Genomic DNA, 21,331 nt, shown 5'->3' with positions numbered 1-21,331 from the left:
ATAAGAAAGAAGACCTTCTTAATTCACTCCACGAAGAATCTATATCTGTTGCGGCCGTCTCGGAGACATGGATGATACCGGGATCCAATATTGGATTTCGGGGCTACCACTGTCTCCGAGACGATCGCGAAGATGGAAAGGGTGGTTCCGCCCTCCTCATCAAAAACTCCTTACCATTCTCCCCCATCAATGTTAGGCCTGAAGGTTGCCCTTTCCAAGTGACAGCCGTTAGGGTCTGCGAATTGACCATCCTATCTATATACATATATATCTCCATCCAACAAACCCTCAAAATCAATTCTTTTTTCTATTTTTCGGCAATTAGTCCCTCCTTTCCTAGTCCTCGGGGATTTTAATGCCCACCACAGTCTGTGGGGTGCTCCGACATGCGATAGATTAGGAAGAGATATTATTGATCTCTCGGATGAACTGAATATGTGCATCCTTAATGATGGTTCACCGACACGCCTCCAAATTCCAAACCAACGACCCAGTGCTGTAGACTTAACAATCTCCAGCGCTGAAATTGCACCAACGCTCCACTGGAAAATATTGAAAGACCCTCTCGGCAGTGATCACTATCCCATCATTATCGATTTCATGTCCAGTCACAAAAATTGTAATCTGAACCGCTCTCCTGGGGGCTTGCACCGACCGAGATATATCACTGCAGGCGCCAATTGGAAGGATTTCTCGAGATCAGTAGAAAATAGGGTAAAGGAAATGCCAACTCCAACAAGAGAAAGTGCGGTGGAATGTTACGAGACCCTAGCATCGCACATTATCTCTTCTGCTAACACATGTATTCCTTTAAAAACAAAAAGCAACCGAGCAAAACCTCCCCCAGCCCCATGGTGGGATAGAGAATGTACAGAGGCCATCCTGAAAAGAAAAAAACAGGCTGAAAATTACTCAAAAAACATGAGCCTCGAAAATTTCCTAATTTTCAAACAAGTGGAAGGAAAAACAAAGCATCTCTTGAGAAGTAAGAAGAGACAGGGATGGAAAAAGTTTTGTTGCTCTTTATCCCGAGATACACCTCTTTCGGAGGTTTGGAGCATGATCCGCCGATTTAGATGCTCTTTCAGTCCGCCAATCAGCCGACCTGAGACATCGGTTTGGGTGGAAGAGTTCGCCAACAAACTAGCCCCGTCAACCGCGAATAATTGGAATGAAACCTCTTACACATACAATTTTAGAGAGAGAAGCTGGTTGGACCAAAAATTCAGTCTAGAAGAAATGAAGTCTGTCCTCAGCCGCCTGAGTGACTCATCCCCAGGTATAGACGGTATACTATACAGTTTCATCAAACATAACAGTGACCCTTCCCTCTCCTATATCCTATCTATTATCAATCTTTTCTTTGAATCTGGTAATATCCCCATCTCCTGGAAAACCCAATCAATTATCCCAATCCTAAAACCCAACAAAAACCCCAATTCCGGATCATCCTACCGCCCTATAGCCCTCTCCTCCACACTGTTAAAAGTAGCTGAACATATGGTGAAATATCGTCTGGATTGGTTTGTGGAGAGCTCCAAAACTCTTCCCGAATCTCAATTTGGCTTCAGGAAAAGGAAGAGCACTATTGAAAGCGTTTCTGTCCTGACTTCCGATATAAGGGTGGCATTCTCAAAAAATGAGTTTTTAATAGGAGTGTGTCTAGATATTAGTGGAGCGTATGACAATGTCATAATACACATTCTGGAAAGTAAAATGTTACGTCTAGGCATTCCGCGTAAATTAACTTCATTTGTAGCAAACCTGATTCTTTCCAGGCAAGTGGAGATTCAGGTGCGTGGTCAGGCAACGGTAGGAAGAGAGTTGAGCAGGGGCCTCCCTCAGGGGTCCGTCCTGAGCCCAATTCTCTTCAATATCTATACGCATGATATAAGCAATGTAATCCTTAGACCCTCAGCTTTATTGCAATACGCGGATGACTTCTTCCTTTATGTGTCTGGTCGAGACGTTAAGACTTTGGAAACTGTTTTAAATACTAGTATGAGAAACATAAGGAATTGGTTAGTGGAACACGGCCTTGAACTATCAGCGAACAAAAGTAATGCTATAGTTTTTTGCAGACAGCGAAAAATCCCAGCCTTAAAAATTCAGCACGGAGATGATGCAGTCCCAACTGTCACACAAATTAAGTTCTTAGGTGTAATAATGGACTCTCATCTTACATGGAACTCATACACAAATCACATAGTAAACAAGTGCCAAGCCGGATTGAACACGTTGAGAGCAGTCTCAAGGGTGTGGTGGGGAAGCCATCCGTTCACTCAGAGACTGTTCTACACTGCATATATCCGCAGCCATCTCGACTATGCGTCAGTCATTCTGGAACCCTGTTTGAAAAAAAATCTTCAGAGACTTGACCGGATACAGTCACAGAGCCTGAGATTGATTGTCGGAGCGATGAAGTCCTCTCCAATTAACGCCTTGCAAGTGGAGGCCTCTGATCCCCCCCTCGGAATGAGAAGACAGTACTTGGCGAATAAATTTCTCTTAAAATGTTCAATTAAAAAAGATAATCTCCTCTTTAAAAAAATAGAAAATCTCTCCCAATATGTGAATTTCTCCTCTTTTTGGAGAAACAAAAACCCCCCATCATTAGTTAACAGTTTTAAAATCTACACTACCTTTAAAAATAATATAAACACTCGAGACCTTTTTCCCCTTTATCGCTATCCTTTCAGTGCCCATATATTTTCCCCAAGTGTTTTACTCTCGTTCGGAGTTCAGAGCCACCTCCAACCCAATAGAAATTTCCACCAAATCCGGGCTTCCAAGTGGACAGGTTGGAAAATCATCTTCACTGATGGATCTCGGTCGGACTCGTCGGCCCACACGGGAGCGGCCTTTTATTGCGAATACAATAAATTTCAAAAATTGTTTAAGCTTCACCGGGAAGCATCGATATTTACTGCAGAAAATATCGCTATTAGAGAGGCTGTAAAATATGCATTAAATTCTCAAGAGAACAAGTTCCTAATTCTGTCGGATTCTCTGAGTGTCCTACAGAAATTGAAGTCTCCTCCTTTCCTATACCCCGAAGATGAATGCTGCATCGAGACTCGATTCCTCTTACTACGGGCGGCTTCGTTAAATAAAAAAATTAGTATTGCCTGGATTCCGAGCCACTGCGGCATAGAGGGAAATGAGAAGGTGGATACCCTGGCAAAGGAGGCCGTCCTTAGCGGGGGCCCAGAATATGTGAATGAGCTTAGCATCGATGACCTCCTCGTTATTGTAAAGAAAAGACTTTTTCACTCATGGCAGGAACATTGGGATACCTCTGCCCAAATAAAGGGTAAAAAATTGTATAATATATGTCCTTTGGTAACGGAGAAACCCTGGTTCTCCCAGATAACTCTAAACAAGTTCGAGACAACATCCTTATGCAGAATGCGACTAAGCCACTGCTGTTGCAGTGCTCACTTGTTTAGAATACATGTCCGGGATACTGCCATGTGTGAATGCCGTCTTGAAGAGGAGGATCTAGATCACATGTTCTTTGGGTGCCCGTTGAATGACGGCTACCCGAGCTTCCTTTCAGACCTCTCCAGCATAAACGTCCCATTTCCCACCAATATCTTAACCTTACTAACTTCCCCTAACAAACTTGTTTATAAAATAATTTGTAAATATCTTAAAATTAATTGTATAAATTTGTAAAGGTGTATGATAACTTACTAAAATAACTCACTAAACAAACTAACATAACTAATAAAACTAACCCTACTAACAGGAATACTAACACTTATAAGTCAAATGTAAAAAGTGTATATAAAGAATAACTCGACACTGGCTATAACACCCAAGAAGGGTGAAAAGCCATCAAAAAAAAAAAGAAGAAGAAGAAGAGTCCGCACGTCTTTGTTCTCAGCGCTTTCGTTTTCGGTAAATTTTGATTTGGTGATTTAAGTTAGTTTTTCGCAGGATGTACTCATGGATGTAGAAAAGGAAGGTATGTTTTATAACAAAATAATTATTTTATTGGTTTTAAGTAATTACATCAACGTTTTTTTTTTGTTTAGAGAGCATAAAAAATTTATTTTTTTTACTAAAAAAATCCAAACAATCGAGTTTAAGTTTGCCTGTCGGGCCTTGTCGGACATTTTTCTTTTAAGTATCATAAAGTTCAAATGTTTCTCATAATATTTATAAAAAAAAACTTGCAACATGTTTGCGACTTTAAAAAATATATATATTTGAAAAATTGTTGTTTTTATCACTCAAAAACAGTTTCGTTAAAAAGTTGATGTTTTTTTTACAGGATCTTTAAGCGGGGTTAAGGAAATGACTAAAAAACAATTATATGAGTTGATGCAAAGCTGCTCAAATAAGAATTTAGAAGAAAAATTTTCATTTATGGAGAAAAAAATATTTGATATAACTGGATGCCCAGATAACAAATGCGATTCATTGAGACGGTTTAAGTCTGAATTTAGGCATAAATGGATAGCTGCCAACCGAAATAAAAATCGTTTTCTGAAGTCCAATGAAAAGTGGTTAAGTGGCTCCATAAATTTTGAGAATTGGACTAAAATTAAGTCAGGTCGCCCAAAAAAAGTATTTCAAGAATCAAGTGATCGAAGCAAACGGCGTAAAACAGAAGCTTTGAGAGAGCAGTCAACTGCTGACGAGTTGACGTACGCAGCTCGTATGAGCCAACGTTCTAAAGGAAACTTTGCTGCCTCGAAAATTATAAAAGATATAACAGTTACGCCAACAAAAGCTTCCAAGTACAGAAAAATTATAGTTTCTGCAGAAAAAAATGTAAAAAAGCATTCACCATCTGAGGCTTTAGATATATTTGTGGAAGGTGACTTCACAAGGAAGCAATATGAAATAATACACAGGGCTAACAAAAGTATTTACCCCTGCTATTCTTTACTAAAATTGGCGAAAAAGGAGTGCTATCCAAAAGAAGAGTCAATACGAGTTACTGAAACGTGTGCTGAGGTAAAATTGCAAGATCTTCTGGACCATACTTCTACACGATTACATAAGTATTTGGAAGAAATTATAGAAAAGTGTTCTCAAGAAGAAAAGATTAATTTAGAACTCATTAGCAAATGGGGCTGCGACGGATCGCAGCAATCACAATTTAAACAAAAATTCCAAAATAGTACTGATAGCGACGCTAATATATTTCAAAGTTCTCTTGTTCCATTAAGACTTTGCACACGTATTATGAAAAAATAAAGGATAATATGGCAAAATCCAGTACCTTCATCTACTCGTTATTGTCGACCAATACGGATAAGGTTCATCCATGAAACAACTGACATCACAAATGAAGAAATTCAGTATGTCGAAAACCAAGTAAGATGCTTAAACGAAACTAATATAGAAACAGCTAGTGGAATCGTTTCCATAAAGCATATTTTACTCCCCACAATGGTTGACGGTAAAGTTTGCAATGCTGCCACAAATACCACATCTACGATGAGGTGTTATATTAGCAATTTAACGTCAAAATTTTTTAACAATCTTGACAAAAGATACGAAGAAAATCCAGAAGCACTGCAGTTTGGGCTCTCGATTCTCCATGCTAGGATTAGGTTCTTTGAGTCACTTCTTCATTTAGCATATAAACTACCATTGAAGAAGTGGCAAGCAAGATCAATCGAAGAAAAGAATATTGTGAAAGAAATGAAGAAAAAAATTCAACAAGGATTCAAAGAAGAGATGGGCCTTCTTGTTGACATTCCTAAGCCGGGATATGGAAACACTAATGATGGGAATACGGCAAGAAGGTTTTTCGCTGATCCAGAAACATCTTCTCAAATAACTGGATTAGATTTGAATCTAATAAAGAGATTTAAAATAATAATAGAAGCCATTTCTAGTGGCCACAATATTGACGTTAAGAAATTTGAAGCATATGCTAACGAAACGTCTAAAATGTATGTTCAATTGTATAAGTGGCATCCTATGTCACCTACAATACATAAAATACTACGACACGGTGCTACAGTAATTGCACATGCAATTTTGCCAATTGGACAATTATCTGAAGAAGCCGCTGAGGCCAGGAACAAGCACTTCCGTCTTTACAGACAAAAATTTTCTAGAAAATTTTCCAGAGAAATGTGTAACAGAGACGTATTAAATAGGCTTTTACTTAGTTCGGATCCATTTTTAAGTGGTAACCAAAAAAAACACATAGAAATAGTAAGCCTTTCTCAAAAGACGCAATAAATCTTTTACTTCCGGGATTGCTGGAGGTCACTTCCAGTGAAGAACGTGGTGAAGACGAATCAGAAGATCAGCGCAATTCAGATGAATCTGATTAACGAACTATTTATAAAGATTTTATTAAATACTCCTTTTTTATTTCGATGAAAGTTTTTTTTTTAAGCAATTTTCCTTTTATTTTGTAATATTTAATAAAAATTAATTAAATTTACACATAAAACTGGTTTAATATATATTTCCAGATTAAAAAAATACCTTAAATAATTTTGGCCAGTAAAATGGTCAAAATACTCCTCTGTGCATTGGTTTGGCCGATACTTGTCGCTGGTACGTTTTGAATTTGGAACGACGCCCGACTGCCCGAATGCACGACAAAAGCAAAAGTACCGTCAGTAGCGATTTAACATTACTCCGGCGCGCTCTACAACTCGTAGTGACCCGAGGACCGATTTTAACACCATGGAGCCATCATTCATCCAGAGAGAATCGTCCTGATCCCAGAGCTGGATCAAGAAACAAACTGTATAAGCATAAAAGGTTAGTTCGTCATTCATATGTATTGTTGATATTTATCGAAATCACCGTCCCTTTGTCTTGTGAGTTTCGAGAATAAATCGTCAAACTAACTCGAGAGAATAACACGACTCCAAAGCGATCTCCATATTTCTCTTGTAGAATCGTCGTCTTATTAAATTAATATTATTAAGTATTTCTAAAGTGTCGGTAACACGTGGTGGTCGCATTTCACACTGTGGCAAAATCACCGGCTACACGGGTTTATTCTAATCACACGTGCCATAGAATTACTGGTCCTTCAAATCTATATTATTTTTGAGTTTATTTCGCACTGTGGCGAAACCACCCATTTTAATATCACATTATCATATGGTACACAAAATACATACGGATGTCATCGTTCCGCGCAGCTGTTGGCACCATAAGGGAAAGGTTAATAAGAAAACTAGTGAATATATGTCAGTATTCAGTTCCCTATGGCCCCCTTCTTCCTTTGTTTGCAGAACTTACCATCTTTTTTAAAGCCGCGCAATATTTTTTTTTGCGACGGCGCATAACATTTACATACCTAGTGTGATTTTTATTTTATTTCGTTATTAGAATTCGTTATTACAAATTAATATTTTTTGATCCCTTGGATTTCGTAATATCGCGGTTCTACTGTATATGGAAAATGAAAATTGATAAAAATAAGGAATGTTAGACGGAATGTGGATTTTGTCCGAATGATGAAAGAAGTTATAATAGCAACGCAAGATCATTATTGTTCAACATATAAATCTCCTCGGCACGATAATTCGCTCACTCCTTTCAAGAACGTCATAAATCAAAAATCGTCAATTTTCAGTTGTGCATGTTTTCGGAATGAAAACATGCCCTGAAATGTACTGTATCCCAGCAAAAGAGGCATATTTTTAACTTATTATTTACCCGGTACACGGCAGAAAGTGTTGTTTTTGCATTTTGAAGAAAAGGTATTGTTTAATTTTTTTTTTTTAATATACTAAAAATTTTTAAATGGAGAAAAAACCCTTAGGTTTTATCTAAAAAGATCTGTTGTACAGTAAAAAGTTTAATAAGTGGCTTCATATTTATTTTTTATAAATTGTATTATATTTTTAAACTTTAAAAACGTCCTCTTGAAAAATCTAGTTTTTTGATTTATGACGTTCTTGAAAGGAGTGAGCGAATTGTCAGATAATTGTTGATAATTGTAAAAGCCGGTTACACGCGTGTAAAGTGATCACTTGACCAGCCTGTAAATACCCACACTTCCATTTTCTTCTTCATCAATGTTGGGATGTAAAATATTACATTCAATAATAAAGTGAAGACAAAACGGGAAATGAACAAATAGTAAATAACCAGGACGACAGAGAGAGAATAAAGGGCAGTCTACTTGTCGGCGGGGCGGTAGTCGGAGTGTATCTTGACGGGGATTCCCCGCGCGACGATGCTGGCGGCGATCATGATGTAGGAGCTGGACCTCCGCGCCGCGGCCAGGGCCCTCAGCAAGTCCGGCTCCCACTTGAACTTGTCCGGTTCGGAGCCGACGGTTGGATCTGGAGAGGGATATTACATTTAATTTTAAAATAAACGCTCATTTTTCTAGGGACGATAAAAAAATCACATTGAGGAAATAAAAAAAATCATGGGAAAATAGTATTGTACTATTTCTTATAGTGAAAATATCATTAAATATCATTTAACATCACCCAATAACTAGAGTTTTGAGTTTTCCTTAATAACTTGAAGCCTGACGACCCAATATGGAGAAAAAAAAAGTTTTTTTTTCACAACATATTGTAGGCGTTACTTATCTCAATTTGTTTTTAATAATTTTTCCCACACTCGAGTACTCCTTTTATGTAGAAATGTCAAATAATGCTTAAATAATTTATGTAATACCCTTGCTAGTAGTAAAATTACATCATTTGGGCATCACTAAACTTGTTACTTGAGTAATGTGAAACATTAGAACAAAAGAGACTGCACAGTCGCAATATAACAGTTTTGTACATTAAATGCAAATTCAAAAAACAAATTTTTTCCTCTTTTGTACAAATTTTGTTATTCTTGAAATTTATGACATGTCTTCTGTCCATTCTAGATGATTTGTCAAGACTTGTACCTATTTTCCCCTGCGTCCAATGCGTTTTGTTCACATCGCCCCAGTGGGGTCGCGAGCGTGACGGCAGGAACAGCCCCAGCAGCATGGACGTGACCTTGTCCACCTCCAGGTCGGTCACCTCCCACAGCATGCCGATGACTGACGGGCTGGTAATGAAAACACATTTACTTAGTAGCTTTTCCTTACTACATCTGCTGATGGTCATTTCATATACATTTGTATCTTCTTCTGTGCGTGTTGTGACGTCGACTATCACTTGTGATTGTCCTTGTCTCGGGCAGCTCTAAACAGTCCATGTATTCTGGAGCCAGAAGATATGTCTTCGGCCCACATCTCGTTGATCATATTACACATTTTAATTTATATAATAATGGATAAATTCTCAATTGGTATCGCAACATAATAAAAAAACAAAAACTAGATTTAGAGCATACATACCTTCCTGATTGTTAGTAAAAAAATGAAAACTTTTTTTTTTTATTTCCATATCCCTTACCGTAAAATGGTTTGATATCTGTGAGACATTAATAATAAATGTTTGCACACACATATTGAGTAGGTATTTATGTCCTAACATAGATTTGGACATCTGGAATTCCATTACTCGAATCATTAACAGGTGTGTACGTCTGACACTTCTAATTAATCAGACCATAATACCAGTTCACTCATCATATCGTCCTCTCCTACGTATCCCATGCTCATAAATTGGCAATCATTAAGGAGAAGTTGATATACTGACCAAGTAGCAATGTGGTAATTGCAGTGCACGGGCAGCGGCAGGAGGCGAGTGCCCGGGGCACGCAGGCGCACGCTCCCGCACCCGCTCAGCGTGGTCACGGCGCGTGCAGCCCGCAAGCGCTCCGCCCCCCCTCCCATGTATTGCGACCCGTCATTGTGACCGCAGTAACTGCACCAAGAAAGAAAGGAAATGAAAAGTAGTAAGTTTCTATAATTAAGAGGAAAGGAGAAGAACAGCTAGGCCACTCGGAAATTGTTTACCCATACTAATAATACGCACAAGAAAGCATACATCAAGATGCCGTATGGAATGTCACAAGGCACAAGAGACTACAAAAATGGAAGCGTAATACTGAATGATCTGCAGGAACTGATTATACTCATTTCCTATTTCAGACACATCACCAAAAGATGCAGAGACAGTATTCACAAGGGCAGACAGCGAGAGGTCGGAAGTCTAATGTGACAACTAGTTTAGGGGTGGCGAGTTAAACAACCGAGAAAGAGAGAGAAAATACTAACAGAAAGACATCGGATTCCTGAAGGTACTTGTGAAAGAGCTCGGGCGGGGGCTGAGTGTTCCTGTCTCCCTCCCACTCGGGGCACCAGTACTCTATGAATGCGCTCATCCTCTTCTCCATTCTGTCCAAGTCTCCTCCTGCAATACACATTTACAAAACTCAATTCCGAGGTGGAGAAATCAAATTATTACCTCTATAGTACTTCTTGAAAAGACAAATACCCGGATTGATGAGATATCGCCCGGTTTGGGGACGGAGTTGATAGTGCCCATCGACTATATCCTTCTCGTGGGCCTTGTAAAGGGCGTAGGTTAGGCTGAAGCACTCCATGCGACTTACAGGGCGGCCGTAAAGTACCGGTAATACTTCCCAGGGAAATGAGTCCAATTTCTAAAAACAAAACATTAAATCAGTTCCTACTTTTTGTTGAAAAAAAAATCAGTGGAGGGACCAGAAATTTCTTAAAACAATATAGATGTGAATGCGCAATATTGTTTTGTGTATTTACATATTTTAAAAATCACACTAATAGATCGACATGACAAAAATTTGGAATTAAACAAGCTTACCACTTGCTTTTCTTGCAAATATTCAACACTATTTTTTTTTTACTTAGCGTCAATTATTTGATTGATTCACAAAATAAATCAAAAAGGGTTCTCACATTAGTTTTGTACTGAAACATTGTCGAGTGTATTTTAGAAATCGCGCCATATTACAATGAGTCAAACTTGACATACAAGTCGGTAGAATAAATATGATATCGAGCCATACTCCACATAAGAGCGGTATGGGTTAAAGTATTAAGAGACTACAAGGAGAATTTACTAAGGCAACTAATAATTTATTTTTTTTTAAAAGGTTTAAAGTACTAAGAGATCAGTACATTGGCATCGCTCCACAGGTTAAAGACCAATAGAAGAATACACAATCGTATTTCTAGATACGAAGATGAATCAGAAGAGTATTGACATATTTTTTGGGTACCTACCTCATCGATAAATAGGACAACTGGCCCCCTTTTAGCGTGTTTCAAATCCTTCATAGTCTCGTCATATCTGATAGTCTCCATGACATCGACGAAAGTTTTCCGGAACAATTTGAACTCCTCCGTGGCAGCAATGTGGATTTTCTCGCAGAGGACGCAGTAGCCGGATATCTTGGCTGTTTCCCCGCACGTCTTACAATGGCTCGAACCGTCGCCTCCATCGTCAGCATACTCCATGTATATTTTCCTGATCATGGAAGATAGTTCGCTGGGGCTGGTGTGATGCACAGAGCCGGCGAGACTGTACATCAATATTTCTTGCATTCGCGACAATTTCATTCTGCAATAAGAGACATTTTATATTGTTATAATCAAAAAAATTCATGACAATTTCTTAAACGAGGGTTTATTACATTGCCAAGTTATTATATTGGCAAACAAGTTATTGTAAATAAAAGTAATAATAAAATTGCACATAATGTAACCCAAAATTACATTAAAGTTGTTTCTCAGTTTGTGATGCCCTATTCCGATTTGGTGAAAACACAAACGCATTTGAAACTTTTTGTTGTTAACACACTTTGAATGGGTATTCTTACGCCTGTGGACCGCAGGCGACGGGATTTGATAATTAAATTGATACAGTAGAATTGCGATATAACGAAATCCAAGGGACCTAAAAATATTAATAACGAATTCCCACATATAACCAAATTTAAAAAAAATCATAATTGGTATCAAGCGCGGTCCGTCCATACATGCTGTGGATGCTGTGGATGCTCCGCATCCCTTGCATTTTAGAGTAAAAAGATTTAAATTTCTATCCTTAAACAGCAATACTGCAATTTAAATATTTTGATATTTCTACAGCGACCATATTATGTTATTTTTTTTACAAAAACAGCACTGTACAAAATCATACAAATATTATTATTATAAAAGAACGTGCATATATCATCCCGTCTCAGCGTACGCGTCACGAGCGACACGATACAAAGATCGCGGGCGAGTTTAAATACACATACATTCTCAAATACTGTGAAATGCGTAAAAAGCACGTAAACAAGCAATAGTGAATGCGATTTGTAAACCGCGTGCAAAATGCCAGAACCTGAGTTCTTTCCGCGCATGAGACCCGCAAGCCAACATCCATATCAACTGTATACGATATTAATGACAGCATCCGACGTACAAAAACCGTCTTTAATATTGATGTGCATAATGAACAGAATCACATACTCTATCGGATTGTTCTTAGTGCGCGCGTTACTTTGACAGTTTATTTTTGAGCTTGAAGACTGAAGTTAAACTATTATTGAATATTATTAACCTGCGATTTACTTAATAATTTAAATAAATAAAAATGAATTGATGATATTTTGTATCTGTAATTATTGAGTTTTGGATTTATGGAGATGGCGTCTAGATCTGCATATTTGATATCTAGTACGTAGTAAGTACGAGTATAAACATTTGATGTCCAGCATCCCATCTACAAAAAGTCACCGACCGTCACTGCTAGGTATGTATATGTTGCGCGCCGTTGCAAAAACTGTTGCGCGGCTTCACAAAAAGATCGCAAGTTCTGCAAACAAAGGAGGAAGGGGGCCATAGGGAACTGAATACCTACATATTTTCACTAGTTTTCTGATTAACCTTACGGTGATAAAAGTGCCGCAGGAAATGATGATACTCGTATGTATTTTGTACACAATATGAGAATATTATTTTGAAACTGGAAAAACGTGAATATTCCTAGTTGCTTTTACTGGCCATATTTAAAGTTGAAATATAACAATTTTGTAATGTTGGGTCTGGTAAATGTTATTCATAAAGTTATGCATTTGCAGCGACGGAAATAAATAATTTGTGAACAAAATCGGGAATAAAATCACTAATACACAAACGTTTTTGTGTTTGCATATGTGATGTGCTTTGTAAGTATGCGTGCATGTCCATGTAGTAAGTGTTTACTCTGCCAGTCCAGTAGTGTTCAGATCGTCTCGCGTGACACTGAGCCTGCCATTTATAATGGCCACTATGATGTAGATAAAAAGAGAGATACATTTTGAGGATTATTATTGAGATAAAAAGATGATTGTAATTTGAGAATTATTACTGTCTACCATTGAAATAAGAAGGTGGACTGTAATTTGAGAATTTTTATGGCCTATGGAAATAATTTCATTGAAATAAGAAGAGACAGATTATAAATGTGTCGCCTACTTTCAAAATCCGCCAGATCCATTTAAGTCCATTTTACAAAAAATGCCAATTTCTCCGGGTAACATTTATATTTCAAAGATTTGTCTATCTTTAGATAAAATAGAGAATTTTCCAATTTTTTTGGAAAGTTTTCAGTATTTGAAAAAAAACACGAGACAAACCGATAATGACCATCTTAATTTAACAATCATTTTAATTTTCGACCTATCCCCGCTCTCTGATTGGCCGATATGGGTCGGAAGGCAAGTTTCATGAATATATCAGAATTTTAAATACAACGCTGTTTTTAAGTATTTTTAGCGGGGTTTTTATATATTTAAACAATAAAACCCACAATTGGCATTCCGATAGAGTATTTATTTTAAAATCTTATAAAATTGGATCTGGCGGATTTTGAAAGTAGGCGACACAACTAAAGAATTATTATTGCTAAAGTAAATTATTTCACTGACTCATTTACTCTAATTACTAATTACTCAAGCTGACAGGATATAGTATTGAATTACTCTTAAAAATAACCATAAAACCATCTGCTGTGGAGGCACAGCTTCGAAATATTTTCATCTTAACATTTATTATTTAATTACAAATTTACATAAATGTATTGGCAATTTTTCGTAAGGGGCAAAAGTGATTTTGTTATACATATTAACGGGATTTCGTTATATAAATGTAATTTTGTATGAAAAATTAGTTTAAGGGAATAATTTTTTTTTTTACCATATACGTCATTTTTCGCTATATCGCGATTCGTTATATCGCTATTGTGCTGTAGTTCAGACCTTAACAAAGGAGATTGGTACATAATATTTATATAAAAATATTCAATATGGAATTCCTTCATTTTTGACTTTGAAATGAGGCCGGCGCAGAAGGAAAAAATACCCTTCCCGTCCTTAAGTATCAATCGACTGAACGGGTATAAATACCTTTTCCGCCCATAGATTGTTAGTAGGTTTAGCACTATTGGAAAATGTTAAAATACATCAATTAGAATTTAGTCTGAAAACTTTAATTTAAAAAACGAAAACATTACACGGATAGTCTCATTATTTGGCAATAGGGATCGGAATCACAATACTCACTTGTTTCTTAAGCAGGCTTGTTCAATGTGATGCTTTATTTTGTGTTTCAGTTCTGTGGATAAAAGGTTGCCCGCCAGTAGACAACGCCACGCGCCGAGCCACTTTTTGTCCATTGTGCTGATGATGCTCTAAGAATAGGCGCAAAAAAAATTTATAAATACAAACGCTGTTTTACAATTTCTTAAGTAAATGAACTAGTTTTGAGACTTACTTTCATCCTTAAATCACATTCGGCCCTCTTGTCCCAATACTTCTTGATGCAGTTGTCCGTTAGCCTTACATTGTTTTCTATCACAAACAGGTTCTCTTCTAACGTTGAATGCAGTTCTTCAAACACAGGGCGTTCTCCATCTAAAAAAATACATGATATCATTTTATCTTCTTCTAAAATCTTGCGCTTCAGGTACTGGTCAAAGAATATCTATATAAATGTAAATGATTGTTCGTTCAAAATCATAAATTTATATTGAAAACTCAGTGAATTTTAATCAATGGAATCTTGATTAAAATAAAATAAACTCTCACGTGGGGTACAATTCATAATTTGTGAACACAGATTTGGGACCGGCGTATGATCTATACGCTAAACAAACACATTACATACTATGGGCAAATATTATTGAGGCATACATTTGACTTTTTCGGGGGCGATTCTAACGGTGAAGGGGTCCTGACCACGCGCCACGAGCTCGTCATTCTTCAGAAGTGTAAGGTAGTACTCCTTGACGGTGGTTCTGATGTATTTCTGGTTCTGCCACTGCTCGCTCGGCTCGTAGCCCGCGGTCACCTGGATAATGGTCCACTCTGAAACAATGTAAAATGCTATGCAACACCAATTTATAATCCCAGTCTCCCTGAAACCCGAGCGCCGCAAAATCATACATCTATCTGTAATAGTTGCACAGCAGACATTGTAATGTTTCGGTCCCGGTGAAGGGGTTAAGCTGATAATATTAACCTTTCCCTTACGGTTAAGCGCCCTTGAAGTATTATTTTACGAAAATGGCGCTATATAAGTTATCCAAATTTATTATTATTATTACTATTACGGTTCTAAAAACTATTGCATGCAGCGATGATATGTATTTTGTACGCCATATGAAAATGTGATTTAAAAACTGGAAAAATGTGAATATTCCTAAATGTTGCTTCTATTGACCATAGTAGAAGTTAAAATGTAACAATTTTGTAATGTTAGCTCTGGTAGGTACATATCTGAAAAGGAGAAAAAAAATACACCGTAAGTAGCTGCAAAAGCTAGCGTAGTGACACAATTTGCGCGGAGGACGACCTGCACACTACTAAACACACTCGGACATTTGTGTATTGATTTTATCCCCGTTTTTTTCACAAATTATTTATTTCTGTCGCTGCAAATGAATAATTTTATATTATAATACGTAATTATATTACAGAGGAATACAAAAATTGTGAGCCCGTATCTATTATATTTAATATTGATATTCTCATTTTTAATGTAGAGTTGTAGAAAATACATATCACCAGGGTGGAAAGGTTAAATCATTTAGTAAATATTTCAAGAGGGAAAGAAAAGAACATAACTAAATTAAATAATAATTTTGCAATCTCGGATCCTACACAAATAAGATCTTAAAAAATAATACTTACCATTAGGAAGTTCTTTAAGTTTTTCATTAAATATTGATAATTCTAAATCATAATCATCAATATGCCTAACATATTTTTTCTCCAAGTAACCATCCTGCTGGTCAGAAGTGTATTCTATTTTTCTTGATTTAATAAGTTCCTTGTTCGACTTTTGCAAGTAATCTAGTAAACCTCCGGAATTATCTCTGGAAGACAATGGAATAAATTGAAAAACAGACATGTCTACAAGAAAGAATTGTTACTTTTTTATCAAGCCTCTACTCATTTACGAGTGATTTTATTTTTAAATTCCTATAGCAGTCTTATCTTTAAATCGTTAAAACGGGACTAACTTTTTATCATACATTCACTTTCTTTTTGCATGATCAAATTCAACTTTGTTGTAGAGACAATCCATAGTGGTCATGATACTCGATTACGGGGAAATACTTACTAAAGAAAAAGTTAAATTTACTGGGTAATGACAGTCATTGAAAGTAAAATAGTTTAATTTTTTATATTCTACGGAAAAGTTTGTTAGAGAGTACTGCTTACCTTTTTTTGTCCAGCTTTATGTTTGAGACTAAATCATTGGTTTGCGAGGCAAACAATTCCATTTTTCTTTTTATATCTCCTAAAAGTAAAAAAAATTACATGCATTAAATATCAGAAAGTAATCAATATAAAAGACATAGAACGTATGTATTATGGTGGAGACTGACCGGAGCATTTCGTCCTAACGTAATGTCGTAACATCGCTCGCAGCGAGCATCCGAAACTAAGGATGGAGCGCTTGGCTCGCTGTACTGACTATACCAATGCTCGCATTCGTATAGTCAGTACAGCGAATAGCTCCGGTCAGTCTCCACCCTTATACATATACATTTTATCACGAGGTACTCTAGCTGTCCTCCATTTTCCGCCACTCTTCATTTCCTCCTTTTAATTTAAAGTAATAATTAAGTATTATGAAGAAAAAAATATCCTTGCAGTAAAAAATACTTAAAATTTCGAAAACACGCCAGCTCGCATCTACTATGCTGAGAATGTTGGGGCTTGTGCACCCGTATACCTCACCGCCGTTGGATATGTCCGGCAACGTCGCCAGAGACCCCCCCCGCCATCTGCAGTTGACACTATGATGGGAGCTCTACAAGCTCAACGGAGCTTTACAGCATTACCATCGCTCAGGAAGGCATCCTGCCCAATATTCGAGACGGCAAAATAATACGGCGGCTCCACTTTCCCCCCTTTAAACTGACGACTGCGATTGACGACATTTTTCTTTAATATTTTTTTTTCATCTATCATTATCATTTTCATATCATAATCCATATAACTGCTAGTCCTTGAGGTAGTATTTTACGAAAATGGTGCTATTTAAATCATCCAAAATTATTATTATTCCTCTATCTTTCCTTTCACGTATACCACAATGTCCACCAACCTGAGCTCTTTTATTTATAGCATACCTCTCATAAGTTCCTTATATCCACTAGATATGTATGTGTGTATAATTATTCCTTCTTCTCCTTCTTATTCCTCATTACTGAGGGTTGTGACCCTTGTCCTAGTAATGACTCTTCTCCGGTAATCCCTTGACTGCACTACACATAGCGCTCCAACCACCAAGATGCCTGCTGCTGTTTTAACTTGATTGGTCCATCGTGTGCGGGATCTTCCTCTCCCTCTCTTCCACTCCAGGCTAACAATCACAACCAGTCTTTCCAGGCTATCCTCATCACCACTCGCAACGTGTCAAATGAACTGCAGAATCTGTTGTGAACAGACACTGGCCAGAGTCAAGCTATATAAGTGCAACGAGTATCTATTTTTGCATTACATTTTTACTTTTTGTTTCAAATGTTTTTGGTTTACGCATTATTAGGCTTAAATACAAGTAAAGTTAAGTTAAGGCATCAGTTTCGCGCCGCCCAGGACGACCACTGCTGACAATTCGTCGGCAGTTCTCATCAGAACTTCGGGATGCGGATCTGACTTGGGAGGATGCAAGGGAGCTGGGAGCCGACAGAAAAGCCTGGAGACAGTTTGTGGACTCCATATGCTCCATCTAGGGAGCGGATATGGTTTAATAATAATATATATAATAATAATAATTACTCACCATCGCATAGTTTTCGTTCGGTTTTATAAGAAGCCATCGTCCTCACAGAAGGCGCCAACGACTCGATCAAATTAAACGCGGCTTCATACTGTTTATTCTTCTTTAAAAGACATTTAGCTTGCAGTTTTCTTAAGCCTACAACGATAAACACGCAAAATTAAGAAAAAAAATTACCCTGTTCAATCGAAAAAAAATTGGTGTGTGCATACCGCCAAATTGAAACATTTTTTAAGAAAAATAAACGTATAAAAATATTAATGTTTTTTTGTTTTAGTAAAACCGGTATGTTACATAACTGTTTTACTAAAAAAACAAAAAAATAAAAACAAAAAAAAAACATTAATATTTTTATATATACATTTTTCTTAAAAAATGCGAGTCCTTGAGTCCATTTCATATCCTACATACCGTATGTAGGATATGAAATTGACTCATTAGTTGATTATTTTAAGTTTTACACTGTATGATATTTTACATGACAATCCCCAATGTGAAGTCCAGGTTTACTTTGGCGGGTTTTGCAATACAATTGCGTTTCTTTTATTCCATCGTGAATTTTTCTATTGGAAAGAGAATAGAACTACTGTCTTTTTCCCTTTCATACATAATAATTATAATAATAAAACCCTTATCCGCACCCCAATGATGCATAGGGCACTGTGTCATATAAACGCAGTGTTATCTTGAACGTTTACACATGAAGGAATGGTGATCAGGCCTCCGCTTCAGGTACCACAAGTCCATGGTAGTATTGAATAAATATAAGTGAATAAATCACTTATATTTATTTTAGCCTCCTTGGAAATCAAACCCTGGACCTCCAGAACGGAAGCCGAGCGTGCTGACCATTACACTACGGAGGCGGACAAATACATACATTTCATACATACCCGCAGATTATTTCGACTCCTAACCTGACCAACCAATAATTTTACAAATTTCAGATGAGTCCTAGGCTTTTCATTATTTTTTGCCTTGGAAACTTTAAAACGTATGCAAGAGTTTATGACACACACCTCCGTCCCCCAAAAAAGTTTCTTCCACCACTTTAAGGACTTATGCATAAGTTGAATTGTAGCCCTCAAAAATGATCAGAAATGAGATGGTACACACATTGGTATGCTTAAATTAACGAATAAGAATGTGGGTGAATACTTAGCATACCATTCAGCGGTATGTACAACTTTACACACAAGTAATTTTTTCACAGGTATATATTATTATATATTATATTTATATATTTACATGCAAATCACTCTGAAACTAAAACGACGTATTAGCTTTTAATGACTTCACTTGTTTCTCGATAAAATTTCGTAGCTTATTACAATTTAATTGTACTGTGATTTCGGTAAAATTATATTAACCGAAATCATAGTTTATATTTTATTGCCGCCTTTACGATGGCACTCGAGTGCTAAAACTATTGTGCAACCACGTGCGTAAAAATCTTCGAATGCAGACATGATTAATTGATTTACGTTTCTGAGATTTATTTTATTGTTAAGAAAGTGGTAAACGGTGAAAAATACATTACTTTGATAAGTCGGGCCATTAGGATCGCTGTATTTTATGCGCAGAGCGGTTTTTATCTCCATCGTGAGATTTTCCAAGCCATCATCAATGTGTTTATCCATTTCAGATATTACTGCAACAAAACGCCACAGACCAACTAATCGTTTACAAAACGAGCGCACCGTCCAATCAATTAAAATAAAATAAAAGAGGCGGAAAACAAAAATTTCGGTTGTACGCGTACGCGATTCGAACCATTTTCAAAAATTTAAACTTCAAAATATCAAACCAAAGAGAAAATTACCAAAGACAGATATATTTTTTTAAACAGGTACTTTGCAGTATGAAAAATGTAGGTACCTACCAAAGAAGAAGAAGAATGACACTGAATGGGGCAAAAAAAAGGAAAATAATAAATAATTAAATTGATTGAAGCCCTCAAAAGAAGAATATAAAATTTATATCGATGGCAGATAATTCAAATAAAATTATTTCTGTATGTAATTAAAGGACACGATAATGCTGCTTGATGATATTCTACTCCTTTTGAACCATTTGAACGGATAAGGGATAAAAAGAAAATAAATATAAAACAGACGCCCAAAGTCATTAGGAAATGAAAGCATTTCTGACAGCTTTCATAATAGCTATTTTCTCATTTTCGCAAAGTTCAAGCACAGGTTTATTCTTACATAACCATACAACACTTGAATTAAGTTTGTCATACATGTTCTTATTTTCGTCGTAAGAAGTTTTAATATTTTAGTTGTTATCGCGTTTGGCTACCGTGCTGAAGGTCGCGGGTTCGATTCCCAGAGGAGTCAAAATTAATATATACATGCATATGATTTTCACTCTAATATTTATTTACTGTCCGCCTCCGTAGTGTAATGGTCAGTACGCTTGGCTACCATTCTGGAGGTCCCGGGTTCGATTCTCAGGGGGGGTCAAATAAATACAAGTGATTTTGTTCACTGTAATATTTATTAAATATTACCCTGGACTTACCTGAAGCGGAGGGCTGATCACCTTTCCTTCATGTATAAAAGATCAAGATAACACTGCGTTTAATATCATAATAATAAATATTATTATTATACTGTATTATTTATTTAAAAACAATATAATATTTAATAACTGGCACCTGAAGCGCAGAACTGATCACCTTGCCTCTATTTAATTTCATTTACATACTTCAATATGATGCAACGTCCTATTGGGTTTGGATAAAGGTTAGAAGAAGGATTTATAAATTTTAATGTTAATTGTATACACAAGATTTAGACTGTTTTCTATCATGAATTGATTTCAAATGTCACTTTGCGGCAGTATCTTTTCATTTTTAATTTTAGTTTTACTTGATGAATACCATTATTTCTTAAAATCTATTGTGACACGAATTTTAATGCATTGGGCATCATTTTCAAACACCATTAATATTCTATGTATGTTATTTATGTCTACCTGTTTTACATTTTATAAATCATACCTTTTTCTATCTAGTATTTCTAGTCCATAACTCATCATAATCATCTACTACTACCACCATTACTACCAGTGATGGGATTCAAAATTTTCAAAAACCGGTTCACCCTTTCGGTACTAAAAATATATAAAAATAATCAGTGTTTGATTTCAACATTTCAAATATAAAATAACACCGTATCT

General features: G+C 36.6%; 1 protein-coding gene across 1 annotated transcript; it reads right to left on the bottom strand.

Moving 5' to 3' along the window:
• Positions 1-7,838: 7,838 nt before the first annotated feature.
• Sse (extra spindle pole bodies like 1, separase) lies at positions 7,839-19,947 on the bottom strand. The gene is made up of 13 exons (XM_088256410.1): positions 19,686-19,947; positions 18,149-18,283; positions 16,579-16,657; positions 16,045-16,229; positions 15,046-15,219; positions 14,627-14,766; positions 14,416-14,543; positions 11,108-11,444; positions 10,338-10,506; positions 10,118-10,253; positions 9,597-9,764; positions 8,855-9,000; positions 7,839-8,285 (listed from the first exon to the last, which is right to left on the bottom strand). The coding sequence occupies exons 1-13, from the start codon at positions 19,783-19,785 to the stop codon at positions 8,119-8,121; spliced, it is 2,064 nt and encodes a 687-aa protein (XP_088112536.1). The 5' UTR covers positions 19,786-19,947; the 3' UTR covers positions 7,839-8,118.
• Positions 19,948-21,331: the final 1,384 nt, after the last annotated feature.

The sequence above is a fragment of the Brachycentrus maculatus genome, unplaced genomic scaffold (genome assembly GCF_059751285.1).
Source record: "Brachycentrus maculatus isolate JH-2025_06_01 unplaced genomic scaffold, ASM5975128v1 h1tg000061l, whole genome shotgun sequence".
NCBI classification, from domain to species: Eukaryota; Metazoa; Arthropoda; class Insecta; order Trichoptera; family Brachycentridae; genus Brachycentrus; species Brachycentrus maculatus.
Note: the sequence above shows the minus strand (reverse complement) of the source record. Positions and strands in the feature narration are given on the sequence as shown.